The 21,244-nt window shown below is 41.6% G+C and overlaps 3 protein-coding genes across 3 annotated transcripts; 2 read left to right on the top strand and 1 right to left on the bottom strand.

Moving 5' to 3' along the window:
* The first annotated feature begins 491 nt into the window (after nt 1–491).
* LOC145440900 (putative ATP-dependent RNA helicase DDX23) lies at nt 492–3,010 on the top strand. Its single transcript, XM_080318671.1, has one exon. It carries the CDS (start codon nt 492–494, stop codon nt 2,808–2,810), a length of 2,319 nt encoding a protein of 772 aa, XP_080174797.1. The 3' UTR covers nt 2,811–3,010.
* Nucleotides 2,959–7,514, bottom strand: LOC145440899 (uncharacterized). Its single transcript, XM_080318670.1, has 2 exons — nt 7,372–7,514; nt 2,959–6,666 (listed from the first exon to the last, which is right to left on the bottom strand). The coding sequence occupies exon 2, from the start codon at nt 6,658–6,660 to the stop codon at nt 3,283–3,285; it is 3,378 nt and encodes a 1,125-aa protein (XP_080174796.1). The 5' UTR covers nt 6,661–6,666; nt 7,372–7,514; the 3' UTR covers nt 2,959–3,282.
* A 396-nt stretch (nt 7,515–7,910) lies between these two features.
* On the top strand, nt 7,911–21,003 carry LOC145440227 (integrator complex subunit 13-like). The gene is made up of 15 exons (XM_080317802.1): nt 7,911–8,156; nt 8,219–8,401; nt 8,513–8,697; nt 9,455–9,535; nt 9,607–9,676; nt 10,820–10,987; nt 11,088–11,253; nt 11,316–11,405; nt 13,061–13,257; nt 13,812–14,015; nt 15,396–15,520; nt 16,685–16,819; nt 16,875–16,975; nt 18,059–18,227; nt 20,048–21,003. Exons 1-15 carry the CDS (start codon nt 8,046–8,048, stop codon nt 20,196–20,198), a joined length of 2,136 nt encoding a protein of 711 aa, XP_080173928.1. The 5' UTR covers nt 7,911–8,045; the 3' UTR covers nt 20,199–21,003.
* Nucleotides 21,004–21,244: the final 241 nt, after the last annotated feature.

The following is a 21,244-nucleotide window of genomic DNA, read 5'->3' as shown; positions in this document are numbered from 1 at the left end:
GCCTTCGAGATAGGCGGGCCGATTCGGTAGAGCGTGCAACGTGATTGACGTGTGCAATCCGCACTGACTAAATCATGTCGCTACCAATGATGTAAAGTAAAGATGCACAACAAAAGAATAATATAAAATGATAGGGTATATATGATATGTTTGACATTCTATTGACAACTAATAGCCATATAAATGTGCTCAAACAAGACTATGACTTTTCAGTCATTTCTACGAGATCTAGTCGAAACCACGCGAAATGGATGTTTGGAATGTTACACGGTATATCAAGGTACACGGAACACGTTATCAAGAATCATGTCGTCATGTTATTTCCTCAGATTGGTTTATAAAATCGAGCATAGGGGCGGAAAACATGTAAAATGTGAATTTCGTCACGCTTCGTTTCTTGATAGCGAATGCGTAGCGAATTCGTAGTGCGAGTCGGATTCAGTGTTTTGCTTTCATTTCGGTAGCAAAAAATTGCAGCTTAAAATACAGGTATGGGACGATCCAGGTCTCGATCAAGAGATAGAGATCGCAAGAAACATCGTTCAAAGTCTAAAAGATCACGTTCAAGAGACAGGAAAAGGTCGCGTTCACGCGAGAGGCGTTCTAAGCGAGACAAACGTCGTTCGCGGTCTCGATCTCGGGACAGAGAGAGAAGAAGAGACCACCAATCTTCCTCAAATGCCGATAGAAAACCTGAAGAATCAAGTAAAAATGAAGCACGATCGCAGGCCCCTGAAAATGTACAAGAGGTTGAGGAACCGCCAAAACCAAAAGTCCAGCCACTGAGTCTTGAAGAGATGCTGGCAAAGAAAAAAGCAGAAGAGGAGGCAGCCGCCAAACCAACTTTCATCACCAAGGAACAGCGCGCACAAGCCGCCCTCGAAAGACGGCAAAAAGAAGTTGAAGATAAGCGAAAAGCAATGGAAGAATTACGAAAGAAACAGAAAGAAATCTTTAGCGAAGGTAGAAAAGCCATTGAAGATCCCTACGAAAGAGAACGCAGGGAGAGAAAGGAAAGAAGAGCAAAGGAACATGATGATCAGGAATTGAATAAAAAACTGTTGGATAAAGATGCAGAAAAGGAATTGAACTCCATCAAAGACCGGTATCTTGGAATAGTCAAAAAGAAGAAGCGTGTTCGTCGTTTGAATGATAGAAAATTCGTGTTCGATTGGGATGCCGGTGATGATACATCTGTCGACTTCAATCCGTTGTACAAAGAGAAACATGAAGTACATCTCTTCGGTCGTGGATTCCTCGCCGGCATCGATGTGAAGTCCCAGAAAAAGACGCAGTCCGAGTTCTACGGGGAATTGATGGCGCAAAGGAGAACAACGCAAGAGAAGGACGCCGAAAAGAAGAGGGCTCTGAAATCGTACAAAAAGGAAAGGAAACGTCAGTGGGACGATCGGCACTGGACCAAAAAATCGTTGGAAGAAATGCAGGAGAGGGATTGGAGAATCCTTAGAGAAGATTACAACATTTCAACGAAAGGTGGAAATATTCCGCATCCGCTCCGTGCCTGGAGAGAGTGCAAAGACATACCGGATGAAATCCTCACAATTATCGATAATCTCAAGTACAAAGACCCTACGCCCATTCAAAGACAAGCTATTCCCATCGGGCTGCTCAATCGTGACATCATCGGCGTTGCAGAAACTGGCTCCGGTAAAACAGCGGCCTTCCTAATACCTCTGCTGATATGGATCACATCATTGCCTAAGATAGAACGTTTGGAAGACGCAGATAAAGGACCATACGCTATTATCATGGCTCCGACGCGCGAGCTGGCACAACAAATCGAAGAAGAAACCATCAAATTTGGTAAAGAACTAGGAATTCGTAGTGTCGCCGTCATCGGTGGAATTTCAAGAGAGGATCAAGGTTTCAAGCTGCGAATGGGGTGTGAAATTGTAATCGCAACTCCCGGGCGTATGATCGATGTGTTGGAGAATCGATATCTTGTACTAAGCCAGTGTACTTATGTTGTGTTGGACGAGGCTGATCGTATGATTGACATGGGCTTTGAGCCAGATGTCAAAAAAATTTTGGACCATATGCCTGTCACCAACACCAAGCCGGAAGGCGAATTAGTAGAAGATGAGGCTGTAATGAGAAATAACTTTCTGTCGAAACATAAGTACCGTCAAACTGTCATGTTTACCGCCACTATGCCAACTGCGGTGGAACGTCTCGCGAAGACGTATCTTCGAACTCCCGCCATCGTAAATATCGGTGTCGCTGGAAAACCGATAGAGAGAGTGAAACAGATCGTTCATCTGGTTAAGCAAAACGAAAAGAGAAAGAAACTTTTGTCGATTCTGGAAGCCGGCATCCAGCCTCCGGTCATCATATTTGTGAATCAGAAAAAAGGATGTGATGTGCTCGCCAGATCTCTGGAAAAAATGGGACACAACGCTACTACACTTCACGGAGGAAAAAGTCAGGAGCAGAGAGAATTTGCTTTGAACGGGTTGAAAGGAGGAAGTAAGGATATTCTTGTAGCGACCAACGTTGCAGGTCGTGGTATTGATATTCCCGATGTTAGTATGGTCATCAATTTCGATATGGCCAAGAGTATCGAAGACTATACGCACAGGATCGGTAGAACAGGCAGGGCCGGCAAGAGCGGTACTGCTGTAACTTTTGTCACACAGGACGATTCGGCGACATTTTACGATTTGAAGCAGGTACTACTCGAAAGTCCAGTGTCAGTGTGTCCCATGGAACTTGACAGACACCCTGAATCTCAGCATAAGCCTGGTACTATCTTAACCAAGAAACGGAGGGAAGAGACGATATTTGCCTAGGATGATGGCGTCATCGCGTATTTACGACACGTTGCACAGAGTGCTATGCATTGCTCAGTAATTCATGAAAGATGGGATGTTTGGGTATACCGATTTCTCTGGAATCCAAAGGAAATCCTTGGAATTCTTTCACCATGTACACTTGTTCATTTGGACAGGTTTATTTGCATTGGTCTCGAAAAATAAATTTTGTGCAAAAATATGTCTACAACTACAACACTCCAGTGTTAAAAGGGTTTGTAAGAAAACTGGTATAAAAGTAACACTCATGGCAAACAATAGGCTACAGAATTGCTGAGACGAATTGGTAAAGTCGCATTACAAAAATTGAAGAGGATGGCTTCGTACTACAGGAAAGAATGTAGCATGTAATTTGGTGCATATCGCAGATAAATTATATCACAAGTGCTCGTAAGTCTTTGTTCGTGTTGTGTATAGGCAGGCGTCGGGTTAATGTGGTACCATTTTGTGTTCATGCGGAAAAATACCGCTGCCATTTGTTCCAATCTTTATTCCAAAGCTTAGTTCGCTGCTCCTTGGTCATTCTCTGTCCAGTTGCAATGGCGACAGAATTGTCAATCATTGAATTCAGCATCATCCTCATGTAAATTTCGACCGGCATGTCTCGAGCCGAGTGCTTTTCAAACGACACGCTCTGCTCAAAAGGACAGTTCTCTTTGTCTTTGATAGAGATTTTATTTTCGTTCTCTTTCAGTTCAGACTTTAACCAGCGCAAGCGCGAGTTTTGATCATGAGATGATATCGACGACAATGTGAACATTGACGATACTGCCTCCGATCTTTTCGACGCAGGTTGATGCAGCAGGAAGACATGGGTTACTTTACCATCGCGGCACAACACTGACAATTTATGTTTTCCTTTGATCGATGCTAGCTTGGCCGGCAATTGTAGCCCGTATTCTGGTGGTGATTCCTTCTTTGACTTGTTCGAAAGACACCATCCCACTTCAGATGCGGTAAAAGCGGACAGCATCTTCATTCTTCCACCTCGCAAACTGAATATGTACTCCGAGTCGGGTATCTGGTAGTTACGGGTGACGGTGAAAGCAACCTGTCTGCTTTTCATCAACTCATCAAATTCACTTTGCTCCATGAATTGCTTGATCACCATCGACTGTAGCGTGTCGAATTCCGTCAGGTCCAAACTGACGTAGGTGATGTGTGCTTTGATGTTGGGTTCGTGTTTGCCGAAGAGGAACATGAAATACCATTTCTTGCCGTCAACACTCTTTTCTAATCCAATCAATGCCTTGCTGTGATGGTACGAAACCGAATACATGGAAGACGAAAATTTGACGAGGAGATTGGTCGATCGTTGTTTGGTGACGCTGTAAAAAATCTGGTCTGCGACTGGGTCGAAAATCTCATCCGCAAGGGGAGCGTATGTCTTTTTCAGAAACTTTGCATCTTTTCGGTTTTGTTTTTTGCCATCTATCCTATTATCGTCCGAGTACCAGGGTTTGCGCGATGCCAGCTTTAGAGTTCTGATTTCGGACTGAGCTTCTTTGCGCTCCTGTTCTATAAGGGTTTTGGCTCGTTTCTTTTTACCTTTAGTCTGCTTTTTCATAGTGACCTCATCTTCGAAAATGACCTTTTCCTCGCCTTTAGGAGTCATCACCACTTCGGCGCCATTCATTCGAAGTTTCCTGAATGGTATGAACCACTCGTTGCGATATAGATATTCAGTGCTATGCTTCCAAACAGAGATATTCAAATTTTGGTCGATAGAAACCATGTCACCGCTGTTCTGAATGAAGCCTATCTCCAATATGGAACATTTGTGGAAACGGTACAGTTCAACGCTGATGCCATGCGAAATTTTCACGTCCTTGCTTAAAAGCGCGCCTCCGTTGACGTGCACTGCTGGCGGTTTGTGGGGTTGGTGATTCAGTAAACCGCTCAGTCTAGAAGCGATTGTTAAAGTCAGGTCACATATTAGAATTTCCCCGCTCTCAAATCCTATTACGACAAAGTCCTGCGAACCGGTAACTGTCAAACACGGCGAGAATACCGCCACCAATGGAGTGGAAAAGCTGGCCGTCGGAATAGGAGCTGATAAACACTCTTCAAGTATGGCAAAATCACCCAGGTTAGCTTCTAATATTGTCAACGCTGTCAATTGATAACAATCGTAAGATATGTCCTTTTCATCCGTTATCTTCAAGCTGCGGATATCCGCGAGAGCCGGCGGGGAAGGAAAAGAAATGGACCAAACTATCACACAAAATGTATCGCTTAACGACAGTATTCGAGATCCGTCCAGCGACCAGGATATCCGCAGAATTCGTTCCGACTTTCTACCGACAAAAGCGACACAGCGTACCGGTCGAAACGGTTCATATCTCAAGTCATAAACCACGATATCACCGTGGCACGTTCCCATCGCTATGTAGTTATTATCGCGAGATACTTTCAGACAGCTGATACCGAGTACTTTGTCGTAGGGCACGTCGAAAGCGGAAGGGATGTGTGTGACGGAGTTGGATTCCCAGTATGAATATTCAGCCTTTATATACTCTTCCCATATCTCCCCTGAAAATACGTTTTCAGTTAATGGAGTTTGGTCGTATACTAGCATTGCGATGTCATCGTCGACTTCATCATCAACAACTGTATCTGCTTGTGGCTCACTGTTCACTGTAGTGTCAGACGGAACCACTTTAGACACACCGCTTTTAGTATGTGCCCAAGAGTTGATCGTGACCCGTCTATTTATGATGTCAACCCATTTTTGTTCGATAGACTTCATTTTACGGTCTTTCGGTGGCTTGTTGTGGACAGCCATGTAAGCAGAGTTAAGAACGAGATTTGCCGCGGAAACTCTATTCATCTGCCCAACCAGGACAAACTCCTCCGCCACTTTCTCAATCATATCGGACGATACTTCGCGTTCAATTTCTTCAAGAATTTGGAAAACGGCATCACGTTTCAGTTCTTCTTTACTGACGCGCTGCCAGGCTTCGCCGTCTGTTTGAAGTAGTTGCTCCAGAAGCTTGGCTTCGAGGTTATCTTCTGAATAAACACAAATGTCAAGTGCTCGACCGATAACAGTGTTTACAATATCGGCCGCTATGTGTACTGCTTCGCCGTGCCTTAATTTAAACGCGTTATCGATCTTCAGCGAATTATTACGTTTTACCGGAGGCGCTTTTTTCGCTAATTCCTCCATTTTGAGATCACGCAGTCGCCTCTCCAAGACGACGATGTTTTCTTTTGCATTTTCGATCAAACGATTTAGATCCTCGTCATCGCTATCTGTTTCCATGGATACACAATCGCTGTCTATCTCGAGGAGTTTAACTTTCGCTGATTGAAGGTCGGTTTTCTTCTGGCGAAGTTCTCTCTCTATATTAAGTCGTCTCTCTCTCTTTGCAGCGAGACGTAGTTGCCGTTCTTTCATCAATTTATGAAAAAAAGTTCGCCGATTCAAATATTCGTTTGTACTCTTTGAAACATGTCTAGCGCTGTTATTTCGTGACACATTTCTGGACGGTGTTCGAACGTACGATTCCGCAGCATGGTCGATTCCTTCTACTCCATACGTTGCATTTAATTCCTGTTCGAGAGCAGTGCCCTTGATCAGTTCTCGGACGTGGTCTTGGTTCATTCTCATACCGGCAGCATCATTCTCCGATTCATTTAGTACTTTGAAAGCTTCGTACACTCTTCCTGTGGTGGGAGACTGACTATTTCGGATTGGCTTGAGCGGTTTCTTCTTCTTTTGCGCGATTCTTGCGCGTCGGAGAGCAAGGAGTTCGTCCACCACCATCTTTTTCTGGTGGAGTTGCTCCCCGAAATTCATTCCTGAGCTTGTGCCGCCAGTGGCCATTATGTCCTTGAAAGAAAATGTATGAATTTGTATTGAAAATTTACATAATTCATGACAAAACAACGCAGCGAAGAACAACTTGATTTTTCTAGAAATAATTTAGAGCATACTGGAGGAATAACGCGAAAGTGCGCCCAGACCGATAATGAAAAAACAATTCAATCACTCGTAGGCTCATATGTGTGTACCGTACCTACTTTCGTAAGTTATCATGTTTAAGAAAGCTTGTTTCACAATCACATGATGTTGATTTCATCAAAACCCTGCTTCTTGAATGAGACCCCAAAACTAATAGCCTAATGTTGATGAAATGTTGCTACCAGTCATGAATGCGTTTGAAGTAGAGGCTATCATGGAATGATGAATAAAGTCTACATAAATTCGAAAATGAGTGGAATGGCGACTGAGAATCCATTGAATTGATTCTTTCAACTATAATTAGTAAATATAATTTAAATCATCTAAATGTGAAGGAACGCGCATATAGTCTTTTCGACGTTCTATCGTTGCATTGCACGGGGTCTTGCGTCTTGTATACCCCATGTGCACATATCTGGGGTTGCGTACCGTATATGAAATTACAATTTAGTATAGCATCACTGACTCTGACTTCTGGTTTTTGCGGACTTGAAATAACATGAGTGAGGAAAGATTTAGAAATATTCTTACTTTTTCGCGTATCGCATGTATGGAAACGATGATTCAACTTACATTTTTAAGATACGCAAAATTCCGAAATAGATCTTCATCGCCGTTTCAGCCAGGTTCACTCCTCCCGTGCCGTCCGGTCACTCAGGTGTCTGTAGTTCTGTTTACATAAACAAATCGGGGGAATGCCCATTTCCAACAGTAGGCTACACGCAGTGGTAGAGCTGAGCCATTCGCTCCCACAAAAAGCGTCGTTGGTACGGATTATTGCGCATATTTGTTCCACTATACCGCATGGACTGTAATATAGCATAGTCATTTATAGCACTGATGCTGTAAACGACAATGAAGAAATATAAACTCCGGTGTCACCTTACGAACTATCACACCTAGTTGAACGCTGCATCATGTGAACTATGGCATGAAATATATCGGTTCGGTTTCTACTGCGTAAATAAATAAATGAAATTTCAATGAGCTATAAAAATGTTGAAATATTTTATTTTCGAATCATCTAGCATATATATTCGTATGGTTGTGGTAAAGGACGAGGTGAAAGAGAATTTACATCCGGTAGGTGATGCACACGAGTCATAATAGTTGCGCTGCAGTGCAGGACTTTCTGTTGTTGACATCCGAGAAGCGTGATAGCTTGAAGCTCAAGAAAGTTTTCCGTAACACCACGTATGTAAAGTCTGCTCACTCGTGAAGCAGGAGGTTTCAAAAGTGACCGAAACATGGCTTTCACAAATCACAAAACTGTATTTGTTCTCGACCATGGGCCTTCAATGGCCGAAGCGTCGAAACAAAGCATTGATTTTGACATTTTCATGAAATCAAGACCGCAGGTAAATCGCTGACATAAAATTTATAGGCGTGTGAAACTTGAGCCGTTTGTTTGTGTATCAAGGGCATGATCCCACTTCCGCCTGTCAGTAAATCGATTTGGACCTGCTGTATGGAGGCATTATGTGAATATTGCAGGATTGTTTGGGATATTTTTCCTAAGCAGAAGTTTCTTCGATTCGTTGCTAGCGACACATCTAGCAAAATTCTCAATACCTGGAATCATAAAGATCAGAGCAATAGTTTTGTAAGTATAGAACCTAACATAGTACCTAATTTAAATTCTGTATAAAAAAAGTTACAATGTTTAGGAGACTATGGCTGGCACTAAGAGTACATTACATTTCTTTTGTTTTAGCTTCTGCAGTCCTTATCGACTGTGGGACCACCCATTAAAAGAACGGAAAGTACTGTAATGCATGGTCTTGATGACGCAGTCAGGATATTATGTGAACCCACAAGCCTACAGAAGTCTACGTCCGATGACTCTAAAGGCCAATCAATCAACAAAGGAAGAATCATATGCATCACTCAACTAAAGCAGTAAGCACTCTCATCTCATTAACTGATTTCAATTCATCTGAGTAACCACTAATTTAGTCGTTCCCAGAGGTACAGTTGCAGTTTCTCCTTTTCATGATTTTCTGCTCATTGCTTTAACTTTTCTTGAATTGTATGCTCCGCCTGCACTGCAAGCTCCATCTTGTACCGCAAATGCTTTATAACAAGTGAAAAGGAGTTTATGGATGAACTTGAATTAACGTCATAATCACAGAGCAGTATTTTTCCGGTATTACAATTTCAAGTGGGAATGGTTACAAAATTAGCTTTGATTTGGCAAACAAAATTTTCAATATTGTTTCAAGTCCCTGACAAAATTAATATTACTTTGCAAACTGCTTTTTAATTTTATCATATTTTGAATTACAAATTTATCACTTCTACTGAAAGTACTTTTGGCTTGTAGCCTAATTATTTTCAGAATTTTTGGTGTGCAGTGCATGCCTGCTCTCTACATCGCCCAGGCCCAAGTGGGTGTCTGATTTCAAAGACTACCCCAAGTTGTTTTGTCACCTTCCTATATTTTCATTATCTCGCGGTCTTGTGGTGGTTTAAAATGATGGAATTCTTAATAGCTTTTACTGATACTGATACTGAATTCTACTTCTACTTATAGTGGCATCAGTGGCTACTTCGTACTCCTTTGACTTATACCTATCGATTACCATCTTCAACCGTAATGCTATATACCAGCTGCTTAATTCATGTCTAATTACTGTTACAAACATCTCATTCACAGTGAAAATATGATGAAGTCATTAGAAGATTTCGTTTGTGAAGCAGTGTTGAAATATAACGAAATTTCTTCGAAGCCCAACAGGTCAGCATGTCCGAAAATTCCTGTCCGATCATTCGACTCCTCACCATTCGATCTTTTCATGTGCTTTTCAGCGGCTTGCTACCTATCGACGAACTGGAGCTTTCAGTCATCCACGTGAAACCCTTTGGAGTTGATTTGCAGGTAATTTGGTGTTACGAGTAAATTTGAATGTGTAATGGTTTATCTTTGTCTTTGTGTCATGTGTCCAGAATGATGAAATGGAGGGTCACCATTTGTCCTCCTTTTTACAGGAAACCGAAAATGTCCACCGAGGACGCCTAAATGTCCTCTTTTTTGTCAATTCGTCCTCCTCGAGTTTGAGAGATGACCTTTTTTGGTTTTTGAGTTAACACAATAAGATTTCCTGTAATAAATTCAAATCACCACTTTTCTAGTCCGGCAATCTCACTTTTGCGTTATGCAAAAATTGTCTTTTCCTGATTCCAAAATATGGTAACCCTACTAAAATGCCCCAATGTTGACTGGCCCTAATAGTCTTCCATGAAACACCCTAACGAATAGTGTAAGAATAAAATTAATATCAATGATGACATTACAAAGTTGTAAGCTACGAAATTATATTCGGTTACCACGCAGTTCGTTCCCATGACAATTTCGCTCATGAAATCGATGCTAACATATTGCAAGTCACTTCCTACTTCTCAAAATCTCAATTGTAAAAGTAGCTTCACCTGAAATAGTGTTTAGTAGAAGTGGAAGTAGTTTTACAACATAACAATTTGGGTGAGCAGTGATAGTAGCCATGACTGCTTTAGTATTACGAAAAAGTGAAAGTTGCTGAGCACGCAGTCTTGCTTTAGTTAGGATATTGTGGTACGTTGAGCATAACACCATGCCAACCTATTTGTTTCATTTGACTGTATATGATTCACAACGAGCAGACAATGGACCGTTTACAACGATGGGCCTATAAAGTAGGCTACAAGTTTTCCGATGGTACAACATCTATGATACAGACGAAATGCAGGTTACAAAAATGTTTGACGTTGTAAACAATTGTGACAAGTTTTTGACCTAACACTACCATTTTGAAAAATTTAGACATTTTTTGACATTTCCAAAAAAATCACCCCCTACTCATGAATAAAGTTGTTATGTACCAATTACTAACTAATACCTCTTAAGTTGACATACTTCTTAGTATCGGATTCGAGAGATGTACGAATGGATGCTGTGCTGTCTATTGGAATGAAGGAGACGGAAAAATCTGAATATCTCAATTTCAACCCATCATCCCAACATTGGAATTCGTTTGTGTCGCAGGTATCCGAAAGACAGAGGACTCCACTAACTAAAGCCCCCTTCATCCATTCTGACTTACACAACATCAAATCTACCAGGCACGGAATCGCAATAGCCAACCGCCTTTTGAGCCTTGTGCAGATTCATTACAATTTATCGGTCACTAGCGTTAGTGGAATACCGATGAAGGTAAATGAAGATTTTTCTTAATCAATTCCTGCTTAACACTGTGTTGAATTTTAAAAAATTGGGTTAATGTGTGAATGGCTCTGATCTTTTAACATCCCAGGAAGAGCAGCACGCTAACAGCTCGGCCAATTATGACGTACTGCTGCTACATCCTCGTTTGCCAGGCATGCACAACATCATAACAGGCTCGTCTTTGTCGCCCAGCGACGCAGAGCTTTCTTCAACCATGATGTTAAAGTGGAATACTCCGAAAATAAATGCGAACGGTAGATTCCCAGAATTGGTCAACGTCGCGGGGTCTACAATGTTTGTCTTTTTTTTCTTACAGAATTTTTTCTGTGTGACGCTGCGGAAAGAATTAGCCCAGTTGATGTTAACAGTAGGCCGTCACTGTGTCTGACTAATTTTCTATTGAGTGGTGAGTGCCGTATTGAATTGTGTGCAATTAACAGTCGTAGGATGTGTGTTTCACAAAGGTGCTCATGGTCAATATCATAGTAGCCGTGGTCCATATAGAAGTACTTGAGTAGGTTTTGCTAACTTTCACTGTTCAAGACAGCAGTGGTTCTCAAACTGGAGGAGGGGGGCCCTGAAACCATCTGAAGGGGGGCGCGAAGCCACGGTCAACTGAAGCGCGATTTACCTCCGATTCATAGTTATTGCTTTGTGTATAGTCCGAATTTCATATTTTAGAATACTCTCATCAACAGTCATAACCTTCCATGCCATCAAACCATTCGTTGGGCTACCATTCTGGTTGCATTTTGTGATATGGAGGGAGGCGTGTGTAAAACAGTTTGAGAACCACTAGATCAGGGGTGGCCAACCTTTTTAGCCAAAGGGCCACATTTGATTGACGAACTATTGCGCGGGCCACTAGCCGCGCGAAGCGCGAAAATTTTTCGAAGTTCATAGGTCGATAATATTGTCACTTGACTATATTACGGGCCTGCTGTATATTGCTGGGCTCAGTTTGCAAGGAATGGACTATTCGGCGCCTGGACATATCGATATCGAAAGCTTCGACCAACATGCGTCAATCATTTTGTGCCTATAGGTTTCATTGTCGACGGCCTTCCTGCGAGCGCAAACGCAAGGTCGCATTTGTTGACACACTTTGTCTCGTAATCGCGATTATAGATGGACTCAATCTGATGCATTAGGCGTTCTTTCATTTTAACAAAGGGATAACAATATTAAAAGCAAGAAATCGAGTGACGACATGCTGCGCGAAGCGTGAAGAAAATTTTTACTTTTGATAAATCTATCGCAAGTTATTCTTCTTTATTGTAGTGTACGAATTTCTACCAAAATGTGACTGGCTCATGGATCTGCCAATGCGTCGGAACTGATATTTTAGTCATCACATCTCAAGTGTTGCGGCCAGACTAATCAAATTTTTGGTTGGCCTTGCAAGTTCACAATCTGTGCAATCCATTTTTGATATTATTACTAATTTCGGAAATTATGTCGCGGGCCACTCAAAACCTTCTCGCGGGCCACGGGTTGGCCGGCCCTGCACTAGATCAAGGGGCAATCACATCTGCACTCTAAATATGATGTAGTACCAAATTGAAGATAAAACCGGAAACATTTTTTGGCCGTAGTTATTACCTTCAGATAGCCACCGTAATGAAACTTCAGCTTTGAAATGAAAATTCCAACTATATCCATTCCACGCCAGTTGAATAAATAAATTTCTGTGGTGGCACGTCTGCGACTCTCCGCTGCTTAACCGGTTGAGAAATTGTTAGCATGATATCCTCACTTGCACTATCACTAACAGTGTATTAGACAGAACTAATTAGAATTTATATATTTTTCAAGTGAAAAGCAGTTTTGGATATGTTTCCATCGCGTTTATAAGTGAAATCGTCATAATTACTGGCCCCTGAATCCCGGTAACTGAAAAATATTTGAAAACTGCACCAATGTGTTATCAGTCATTTTGCATTTCAGATCTTCCTATGCCTAATCCTAATCTGTCGGACCGAAATAAGTCCGAGGATCATTCTCGAATTCCAGTGCCGCCATTTCAGAAAATTTATAAAATACGCCACTCTCTCATTGTAGGACGTTCGGTACTTCTCGAAGTGTGGCACCACGGTCACACGGGCGGCGGCAATAACTCGAGACAAACGACTCACATGATATCGTGTCACGGAAATGATATTTTTCTGCACGCCCTCAACACCTCGAAAACGCCGTTCGACGACCCGCCATCTATCAGCGAAGGCGTAGGCGGAAAAGTGACAGACTACAGAATAGCGGTGGGTGGAATTTTTCACAATTTTGTGGTCGTATTTGCGGGTTTCCATGTCATTTTCGCAGAGATCTGTAGTAGGTTTAACCCTAACCCTCTCTGTAGTAGGGACTAAAGTGGTTACCGATGTTTAGGCAGAAATACAGAACTTTCTACACTTCGGATTATAAAGTCTTAGAAAATAGGATCATGAAATTGCCTGGATCATGAAATTGCTATGAAAACGGGATGGAAGCACTCCTTTATCACGGTGAATGAATATATTTTGAAAATCGCACCTATTTGGGGTGCCATTGGTCATTTTGCGTTAATCGCGAAGTTGCACCCTGAAATTTTGAAAGTGGCCACCTCTGATTAACCGAACAGTGTGCGACCCCTTGACGAAATCTACTTTTTAAAACGAATTAATCGAGCACAGTACTCGGAGTACTTTCCAGACAAAGTAGTTTTGTCATGTGTTTGAAATTGCTACTTCTACTAGTAGTTGAGTGTAAATTTACGGCGTTAATTCTTCTCAAGTAGCAACGCTGATTACTTTAACCACTTCTGGATTTTTGACAGGACTTCAACGGTTTCATGAAGGAAGCGCAATTGCACCCGTACGGGCACGTTAAGAAGAAAACGGACTTTTCAGCGTCATTACCGCTGGACAGGATGAAGTCCAAAATCGAAAGAATGTCGCGTCATTGGCCGTTGGTGTTTTCTCAGACTATGATTTTCAACGTGCAGGACAAACTCGAACCGTTATTGTCGCTGGTGTTGCAGGTATGATTTCGTACTTGACTGATAAAAGCGAAAGATATGTTTTGACTTGGGCCTCTGTATTACTCAGTAATTTTGACAATTTGGCTGATAAAATCGATGCTCATCCATTCGTAAACTACTTTCTACTTTTCAACATGAAAAATTGAGTTTGAAATCTAAAGCAGGGTGAAAACGATGGTCAATCCGGTATCTAGTTTGGTAATTACGAACATTATTAAACCACCTATGCATTTATTCAACATTTAGCATGTAGAGGGCCTACTGCAGGGGTGGGCAAACTTTTTGACTCGCGGGTTGTATTCAACTTCTGAATCCATTCGCGGGTCGCACTATATTGAATTGGGATTATTAGCCAAAACACAATATTTTTGTTTAATTACAATAATAGTGACCAAGAAAATATGAAGATAATATATATGTTGGGTAAAACAAACCAAACATTGATTAGGTGCTATGATAACGTACATGCGTCAGAAACATTGACAAGATTTTACAAGGTGGTCGACCTCAATAACAAAATTGTCATATTAGGGATAAAATTCCGTTGTGCCGATTCATAGAACAGGATGGAAATTTGTACCTATGGGCATTTTGGGCAACAATCTGATTTGCTGATTCTACTTTTGCATCACCTCCAGGCAGTCATGATTTGATCCGAGTCGGACTCGAGCAGCGGTTTTTCGGTGACTCGAGTCATTTTACTGAAATACGGAAAATGGCACGAGTCAACTTAGTCAATTTGTGTATTTACTCGACTTGTACTGGAGACATTTCGCACAACTCGACCAAGTCATAATACTCGAGACTCGGACGGCCAAGACAGGCATTTCTTTGTAACTTCGAAGAATAGTAAAGTGACTGCATTGTCATGGTGAAATATATTAGGAGAATGTTTAGCCAAGTCGCTGCAATAATTATATTCTCAGTACGCATTTTATCGATATTTTTATAACGTTTGTTGAAACTTTCGTAGGCCGCAAAAAACAGTGTTGAACAAGGGGCCCGCGGGCCGTAGTTTGTCCACCTCTAGCCTACTGTTCATTGGCCAAAACTGCATTAAGATATGGCACGGTAATAGTATAAAACGTGCATTTGACTTGTTGCATTTCCTTCGTGTTACTATGTCACCATTTGGTCCTTCTATATTGAATAAATTATTAGGGTATGGCAAAATGGATTACCGATACAGATACCATGACCAAGACAAGAACAGCAACATTTGAGAGCACCCTATGTTCCTGGAACAATGTCTGACACTGACTTATTAAGTGTGTGGTTTTGTCCCAACCTGAAATCATATCTTCCATCTTTTATCTGTTACCCTTGTATAAATAAGTTTGGCAAGTGACTCACAAACCCATAAAATACATCACATCACAGGAAAGTATGACCGAAGAAGATGTCGCCAAATGCAAAGGAGTCATTTTTCATATCATAGACATGGAGAGAACAAGTGTGCCACTATCCGCAGTGCATTCCGGCGCACGGACTAAAGCCAGTAAAAGGTTTCGTATACCTTGCTGCTGTTCCTGTCTAGCATTACAAACATCCTGTACCTATTCACAACTTATGTCCTTCTGTGTGCGTTATTGATAGCAACATTATACTTGGTGTATTGTCGGGACTATTTTTTTTTTCCCCTCCCTTTGAAATTTCTACCATCTCTGCAACTGTATAATTCCAATCCCCGTCGCCGTAACTTCCTGCCATAGCAGGTGGTATGGAAATAGTACCAAGGTAATGTTAAATACGGCGTCACAGGCACTCCCCAATCCACTTCCCCGTCTCCGTAACTTCCTGCCATAGCAGGTGGTATGGAAATAGTACCAAGGTAATGTCAAATACGGCGTCACATGCATGAAATTAAAAAAAATTGCCGTATTTTGTGATACGATTGTTGATTGACAATGTTCTTTCCAATTCTCTACGATAGGCTACTCGACGATTACCCCTGACAAGTGTCAGCCGAAAATATTCGGGTTCATTTCCATATGAATATACCATCCAAGAAGCTCTTTTTTTACACTTAGTAATTCCTATGTAGGAAGTAGTTGTGGAAACAATTTTGCATTCCTTATATGATTGAAATCGCATGAAATAGACCCTTTGCCACTTTAATGAAATAATGTATTCGAAGATTTCACCTATTTGTAGTGTCATCGGTCATTTTGCGTCAGTCGCGACAATACACCTTTCACACAATTTCGAAAAGTAGCCGCCTAAGATTACCTGCTGGAACTATGCCACCCCACGACCAAAATCAACTTATTCAACCTTCTTTCTTGAGTAGGCCTACTTTTTAGACCGTTAATTTTTCCCTTCCACTCTATGTGGTTTTGACATGTCTCGAAAATCGATACTTCTACTTGCAACTGAGTAGAGATTTATAGTGTTACTTCTGATATTATTTGAGTTGCAATGCAGGCTACTATCACCACTTGTGGCTTTGCGGTGTTGTCTCGACCGACTGGTCAGTTGTGACCAGTTTTGAAGTACCCGATTGAGACAGTTAATGTGTTATGCATAACGATACCTAACCTTAACACTTTACTGAGATCTAAGATTAGGCCAGTCGTCGAGTTTCTTACATCGCGTTACGGGGCTTGCTGTTATGCCGCATATATGATGCAAGCCATATTTCTGTTCACACTCGAGACTTGACTTTGCAGAGATGAGCAATACAAAACTTTGTGGGCTGAATTGGAAAAGTATTTGTTGGCGCATTCAGCCACATCCGCAGAACACGAGGATGTTTACGGGTGCGTGCTGCAGTGCCTGGGCAAAACTGACTCGAGGGCTGACATGTAAGTAAAGCTGTGTCTGTTAATGTTCGCTCGTCAATTCCTTCTTGAAAAACAGGAAGCGGAAAGCCGAAACGGTTTTTGAGTCTCCGGAATCGCCTCCGCCGCTGAAAAAGGTCAAAACGGAAGACACTGTGATCATTCGACCTGCGCAGAAAGGTTGGTGGTGTCTACCAACGAGGAATTGTAGGAATCAATGGTTACATTCGAAATTTCAGGATGCATCTTTGCGAATGATGCAAAATGACAAATGACACTACAAGTTGGTGCAGTATTCGAAAATATAGTCGTTATACAGGGGCTATATTGCCCAATCGTTATGAGAATTTCATTACTCAAAGCGATGTAAACATATCCCAAAACTACCTTTTACTTTAAAAGTTCTAGGACGTATATTTTTGTCTTTGATATTTTTGTGGCATATTCTACGACTAATGATATTCATACACGCGATCTGTGCACACTGCACATGCATACTATGAGTGCATGATGTGCATATGCCGCTGGATAAGGAAGATGCAGATATAGCCTAAGGCTTTCTAAGTCTTGCACCACCCCTCCATGCTGAGCGCCAAGGTGGAAAGCTATGGATACACGTGTCACTTATCAGGTCTTCGGTCTGACCCTACCAGAGATTACGCTAACTTGTCGGTCAAGCATAGACATATGTTACGTAGAAGTGGAAGAAATAAATTTCTACTCAGTTACAAGTAGAGGTAGTGATTTACAAGACGTGTCAAAACTAATGCAAGTGGAAGCATAAAATGAAGGTCTGAACGTGCTCTTAAGTAAGTACTCTTAAATAGTAGATTGGGTTGAGAGATTGCGTATATTTAGCAGTTAATCTGCGATGGCTACTTTCAAAATTGCAAAGTACATCTTTGCGACTATCGCAAAAGGACTAATGGCACTAAATAAATATATGCAGGTACCGTCGATAGAGGGGCTATATTGCCCAGTTGTTATGACAATGGAAACATATCCCTAAACTGCTTTATGCTTTACAATTCATTGTGTGAAAAGCAGGGTTGTAACCAAGTCACAAGGTCCCGAGTCACAAGTCAATTCCACTTTTGTAGTTTTGACTCGAGTCACGTCGAGTCATTTTCAACTCGATACCAAATCCAGTCTGATTCTAAGTCAGGGTTCAACGGTTTGACGCCGAGTCACCGTGTTGAAAGTCGAGTCTAAGTCCATTATGCTCACAGTCCGTTATCTGACAAATTTACCTCTGTCTTGCAGGAGCCCAGAACTTATACGACATGTGGCGGAACAGGATCGAAAATTTGCATCAGCAGCGACACATGGAATTCTACGGACGGCTCACGAGCGAGGGCAACACGGCCAGGCTCTACCCTCACATGGAACTCACCACTCCTCCAGAGCAGCAAGGAAACGATAGGAGTGGAAGGTGTGGATGTTACGCTCCACATATCTGAATTGGGAATTTTGTATGTCCGTTGCGATCTCCTCTGAGCGGGAAAGAGTTATTTTCAGAGGTGGTCATAGTAGTTATGATTGGTACTGAATTAGAAGTAACGTAAATTTCTACTGGAATTGCAGTAGAAATCAAGAATTCTAAGATATGTCAAAACTACTTCAAGTAGAAGTAGAAATTGAAGGTATGAAAAGTACCCAAGTAAGTAATTTGAAAAAGAAGTTTTAGTCGAGGGGCGTATGAGATGAATGCTTTTGAAATTGTGGGATCCATCGTATTGACTCGCTCAAAATGATTGTTACACTGCAAATAGTTGTAATTTCAGTCAATATATTCGGTCAGGGACAGGATTACTTTTCTAAGTTGGTATTACTATTTACTTACTCTAAAACTAGATTCTGCTTTACAAAATCCATACATCATCATGACGTCATATTTTGTGATACGATTGTTGATATACGATGCTCTTTTGAATTCTCTACTAGTTGCTGACGATTACCCCTGACGAGTGTCAGCCGAAAACATTCGGGTTCATTTCAATACGAATATACTATTCAAAATCCAAAGTGTAAAAAGCGAGTAGTTAAGTAAAAGTGGAAGTAGTCTAGAATTATGATTAGTGGAAAAAATCGTTTTCATTTCTGATCTATCATGATTGGTGCCACGTTCAGAGATAATCAAAGCAGTCATCGTACTTAAGTAGAAGTAGAAGTAACATAAATTTCTACTCGAGTAAAAGTGGAAGTAACGATTTTGAAGTATGGACACAAGTAACTATTCTAAACCAGTTTTTACCGAAGAATACTGAAGTACTGAATACTGTCCAGTAAAAGTAGAAGAACTCTAATATCATAACCACTTGGGTAAGTAGCGCAAGTGGGCAAAATCTACCCGAGTACTCCAAAAAAGGTGTACTTCGTCAATAACCACCAGTGAGTACAAGGTACAAGTAATGCACAACTTTCAAAGCATCTCGATGGTGCCGGCGAAAATAAATCTGATCTCTCTCTCTCTCTCTACTCGAGTACGGGTAGCAGTTACGCTTTCCAAGTCAGCAAAAACGTAAGTTTTCAAGGGTTGGTTTTGATTAGTTAATTAAATTAAACTATCATGCAGAAGTGTATGTAGTTCAAAATCCAGCATTGCAATGACTCGACTAGGGAAACGATTTTTTTTCAACGCGTAAAATGACTCAACTCGAGTAAATTTTTGTATTGACTCGACTTGTACTCGAGTCACTGTGCATGACTCAATCCAATTCATATGACTCAAGACTACGACGGCATAGAGGAACACTTGATTCTAACTTCAAAGAATAGTAAAGTTACCACATATGGTATTTCGTCGATCAGTCTTGATATGTGTAAAATAGTGCCAGAAAATGTTTTAACGGTGTAAAATTACTATATTATGAATGCGAGCCATTCTATATCACTCGGGATTAGTTGAAAAAACGGGCATGGACCGTATTGAACTGAAGACTAAACAGGAAAATAATGACTTGGACTCAGACTCGACTGTCTACTAGCTGACTTGGACTCGGAGTTGACTCGGTGGTGATTTGAAAATGACTCGACTTGTTTCGAGTCAAAACTATATAAGTAAGATTGACTTGTGACTCAGAACCTTGTGGCTTGATCATAAGTCTGCTAAAATCTTTACCACCTGAGTAAGTAGCTGAACCAACTTGGTTGCTCCGAAAATGCAGACGTACTCCGTTACTGAGCACCTCATGCCCTGTTTTATGCTCCGGTCATGTTTTGTTAATCTGGGTATGTTTTGCACTTTTTCAGACACTCGGGCCGAGGCACTTTTCAACAAAGTTCCCGATCCTCCACGCCCAGTGGCCGGTCCACCCCGACCGGCAGGTCCACGCCAAACGGCAGGTCAACACCGAGCGGCAAATCGCAGAAGATCAAAAGGGACAAAAACAAAAATTACTGACCGCCGACGGTCGGCGTCTGGCTGTCTTCTGTCTATCGCGGCAATGATGCTCGCCTTTCTGAACGCGAACTTGCCAGAACCAAGTTGGGGGGTGATCACGTCATGAATGCGCTTTTCGCCCGCGTCTCGAATTCCCATTTAACGTTTTGTAGACGAATAATGCGTAATAAAAGGTGCTCTGTAGTCTTTCTTTGCTTACTTGCAGAACTTGTGTAAGTGGTTATGTGTTAGGACTACTTCTACTTGTCCTACAACAGCTTTTTAGGCAAAACCATTCCATTTTTGCACTTTGGATTTTTAAAAGCAGAAAGCCGTTTTGGGATTAGTCTGCATCCTTTTTATGACTGAAATCGTCACAAGAACCGCGCTATAGTGACTGCTGTGTAGGTGTATATATTTTCAAAGTTAGCGACTGCTTGCAGAGTCGTTTAATTTTGCCTTGGAACCGAAAACGCTTCTTGCAATTTCGAAGATAGCCGCACCGATTTACTGCCAAAAGTATGCGAACTGTCAAACCAATCTAATACTCGCTTGAGTAATTTTCAGACCTTTGATATTCTACTTCGGCGTGCAGTAGTTTTGCGAGGTCTTGTAAGCCACCATTATACATTTAATTGAGTGGAGTTTTACAACATTACTTCGACTTGAAGATCAAGGCTGAGTACTTGACCTCTGCGTATAATAGTAATTGGTTTTACGGCAGGAATATGTTCTCGTCTTGTAGCGCGTGATTATGTTTTCGCGATTGCGAAATACTCCATGAAAAGCGAGATCTGGCCAATAAACTTCGTATAAGAATAGTGAATTGTTTGTGAGGTGATAGTGCTGAATGAAGCTTGGGAATACGACTCCCAACATTAGACGAGGGAATCAAAACTGGATTCGGAGAGTTGCGTTATCAACGGCGTTTTACCTTGACCCTGCGTGTCTGAGCGATTATTTCCTTGTGCAGAGCCGATGCTAATGCCACCGTGCTTGGTGGTTTTATTCAGCACCGGAAGCGAGGGCTAACTCAACGCGTCACGAATAGTAGGCCGCGTAGCTTG

The sequence above is a fragment of the Botryllus schlosseri genome, chromosome 6, assembly GCF_051294905.1.
Source record: "Botryllus schlosseri isolate E-star chromosome 6, Bs_hap1, whole genome shotgun sequence".
NCBI lineage: Eukaryota > Metazoa > Chordata > Ascidiacea > Stolidobranchia > Styelidae > Botryllus > Botryllus schlosseri.
This window is presented reverse-complemented; position numbering and strand designations above follow the sequence as displayed.